The sequence below is a fragment of the Pyrus communis genome, chromosome 9 (genome assembly GCF_041283825.1).
Source record: "Pyrus communis isolate YQ-2024b chromosome 9, ASM4128382v1, whole genome shotgun sequence".
In the NCBI taxonomy this organism is placed as follows: Eukaryota; Viridiplantae; Streptophyta; class Magnoliopsida; order Rosales; family Rosaceae; genus Pyrus; species Pyrus communis.
Window position 1 is genome coordinate 7996604 of NC_142573.1, and position 2746 is coordinate 7999349.

Here is a 2746-nt window from a genome sequence, read left to right on the forward strand (position 1 = left end):
TGTCACTCAGTACTAAGGTTTGGAGCTTGGAAAGTGAGAGGTCTTAGGTTCGAATCTCGTAGATGGCGAATCCGATACCAAATTAAGCTGCTTATTGTGTGGCTTTGCTGAACTCCTTCTCCCCTTACAATAAAAATATTGATGTACTCAGAATAAGGTGAGCATTGACCTTTCACCTCCCATTAATGTTACTCTTACAACATTTAAACCACCTTATGAGGTTGCTTATTTGTTATATATATATATATATATATATATATATATATATATATATATATAGGTTCGTTCTTTTATTTTAAATGATTAATGGGCAGTATACTTAACATAATCAAGGAAGCAACTTCTAAACTAATTAAAATAATTTATCCAATAAATATTTCAATTGGAGTAAAGTCAACCGTTTAGCCTTAAAAAATTATATGTTCAAGCAAGTGTGTGTGTGTATATATATATATATATATAGGTTCGTTCTTTTATTTTAAATGATTAATGGGCAGTATACTTAACATAATCAAGGAAGCAACTTCTAAACTAATTAAAATAATTTATCCAATAAATATTTCAATTGGAGTAAAGTCAACCGTTTAGCCTTAAAAAATTATATGTTCAAGCAAGTGACTAAAGGCTAAATACATCTATCAGCAGATTAATGATCCATAACTCATAACTGGATAGTAATTAAAGTCAACTCCTTGCTTTGAACACTTGTATATATAGACATGACAGGCTCTTCTGGCACTTCATAGGTTGTGCCAACTAATCTCCTGGGGTTCCAAGAAGTTGAAGTCAAACCTGCTAGTACTACAATGGCTGCCATGAAAAGGTAAGATCATCTCATTTTCTAATCTTCAAGAATAATCAAAACCTACATGACAACAGTTTGAGTTCTGATCTGATTGAAAATATGTTTGTGTTATTTTGTAGGCCTGAAGACGTTGCAAGTGTCGACGTCTATACAGCAAAAGGTCTCCTCAGTATAGGTCACCGTTATCTGGATGTCAGGTGCGGATTCATCTTATTGCTAGCTAAAAAAATAAATGATAGAAGAAACTCTTGCTTTTTCTGATCCAAAAATAATAAGAAAATTTTAATATCAATAGGACGATTGAGGAGTTCAACAAGAGCCACGTTGAAAATGCCATGAACATTCCTTACATGCTCATCACAGAAGAAGGTATATAATGTTTCTTTCAGGATATGAATTTACACACACACACACACACACATACAGAGCCTTTAACGGAGGGATACTCATTTTTCTCAAAAAATTGGGGATTAGTTGTGGAGTCCACACTATATTTAACTTTAATGATCTGAACTATCTATTTTCAAGTTACACCTTATAGATCATCCTTGAAATTATTAGTCTAATCGAAAATATTTGAAGCATCTAATTGAGTTCAAATAGATTAATGAACAATATGTTTTAAGGAACATTGAAATTTTATAGTGACAATTAAATAGGCAAATGATTTTGGATTGAATTGAATTTTTGTAAGGATGATTTGTGAATCGAAACTTATAAAATAATACGGTTCGAATCGTTAAAGTTTGATACGGAGTAAATCTCATAACTAGTCCCCATTTTTTCCCTAAAGGGCCTGAAATATATATATGTATTACATTCCAACTCTAACAACTCAGTTAGCATATAATTCTGTTTTCTTTTCTTTCTTGTGATAATAATCTGCAGGTAGAGTGAAAAACCCTGAATTTCTCACGCAAATTTCCTCAACCTTCAAAAAAGAGGATCACTTGGTCGTGGTATTTACTAAAACATCATCTCGACATTGCCTAATTTTTCCTTCTTTCTTAATGTCATGAGAATTCTCATCTGATCAGTGCGGATTTTTTTGAAATATATTTGAAGGGTTGCAACAGTGGAGGAAGAGCACTTAAAGCTTGTGTTGATCTTCTAAATGAAGTGAGTTTCCAAACTTACAGAGTTCCTTTAATTGCTTGCCGTTATTCTGGTTTTTGTTTTTTCATAGTAATAAATTTAAAGAGAAATGCATTACAATGGCAAAATAATTGCAGGGTTTCCAGCATGTGACCAACATGGAAGGAGGCTACTCCTCTTGGGTGGACAGTGGACTTGCCAGTGACAAACCATCCGACGAGTTGAAAGTCGCTTGCAAATTCCGCCCTTGAAAATTACGCAGATTAATTTGTTCAGCTTTTCTATTTCTAAGAGTATCTCCGGACCTTAAATTTAAGGTGTCAAATTTGGTTTTGAGGGCTTATTTGGATTTTGCCATATTGTCCAACTTTTCGCTCCAACCTATCTGTCAAAAACAATAAATATTATTGTTTTTTTTTTCTTTCTGTTATTTAGATACAAAATTGGATAGACTTTGGAACAATATAAAATGTCAGGTTTGTGACCTTCGTAAGGTTGATCCAATCACCTAGTGAAAATAATATGTAAAGAGATAGTGATAGAGAATAAACACAAGATGTACGTGGTTCATCCTAAGTTGGGCTACGTCTACGGGATAGAAGAGTTGTCATTACTAGTGATGAGTTTACGATACATAGGTTCAAGCATAATCATCATTGGTGAGTTCTAATGACACACCCCGATCGAGATTAGGGCATACTGGCTGTCACATGGAAGTGACGTAACCATGTGCACAGTGCGGAAGCTAATAAATAATAATAAAAGTACGAATAAATAAAAAACCAGCTATACACATGGTACGAACATACATGTGCGAGCGTAAGTGTGAAAACAAAGTTCAGAGCA

General features: G+C 33.6%; 1 protein-coding gene across 1 annotated transcript; it reads left to right on the top strand.

The window, feature by feature from the left end:
• The first annotated feature begins 675 nt into the window (after nucleotides 1-675).
• Nucleotides 676-2307, top strand: LOC137738931 (Rhodanese/Cell cycle control phosphatase superfamily protein). The gene is made up of 6 exons (XM_068478396.2): nucleotides 676-823; nucleotides 925-1002; nucleotides 1101-1174; nucleotides 1694-1764; nucleotides 1871-1924; nucleotides 2038-2307. Exons 1-6 carry the CDS (start codon nucleotides 807-809, stop codon nucleotides 2149-2151), a joined length of 408 nt encoding a protein of 135 aa, XP_068334497.2. The 5' UTR covers nucleotides 676-806; the 3' UTR covers nucleotides 2152-2307.
• The last annotated feature ends 439 nt before the right edge of the window (nucleotides 2308-2746 follow it).

What these genes read in the sequence shown, in the direction of transcription:
- LOC137738931 (XM_068478396.2), top strand. An exon ending in CACCGTTATCTGGATGTCAG is followed by an intron (nt 1,003 to 1,100) that starts GTGCGGATTCAT and finishes TAATATCAATAG; the next exon opens with GACGATTGAGGAGTTCAACA. An exon ending in AAGAGGATCACTTGGTCGTG is followed by an intron (nt 1,765 to 1,870) that starts GTATTTACTAAA and finishes ATATATTTGAAG; the next exon opens with GGTTGCAACAGTGGAGGAAG.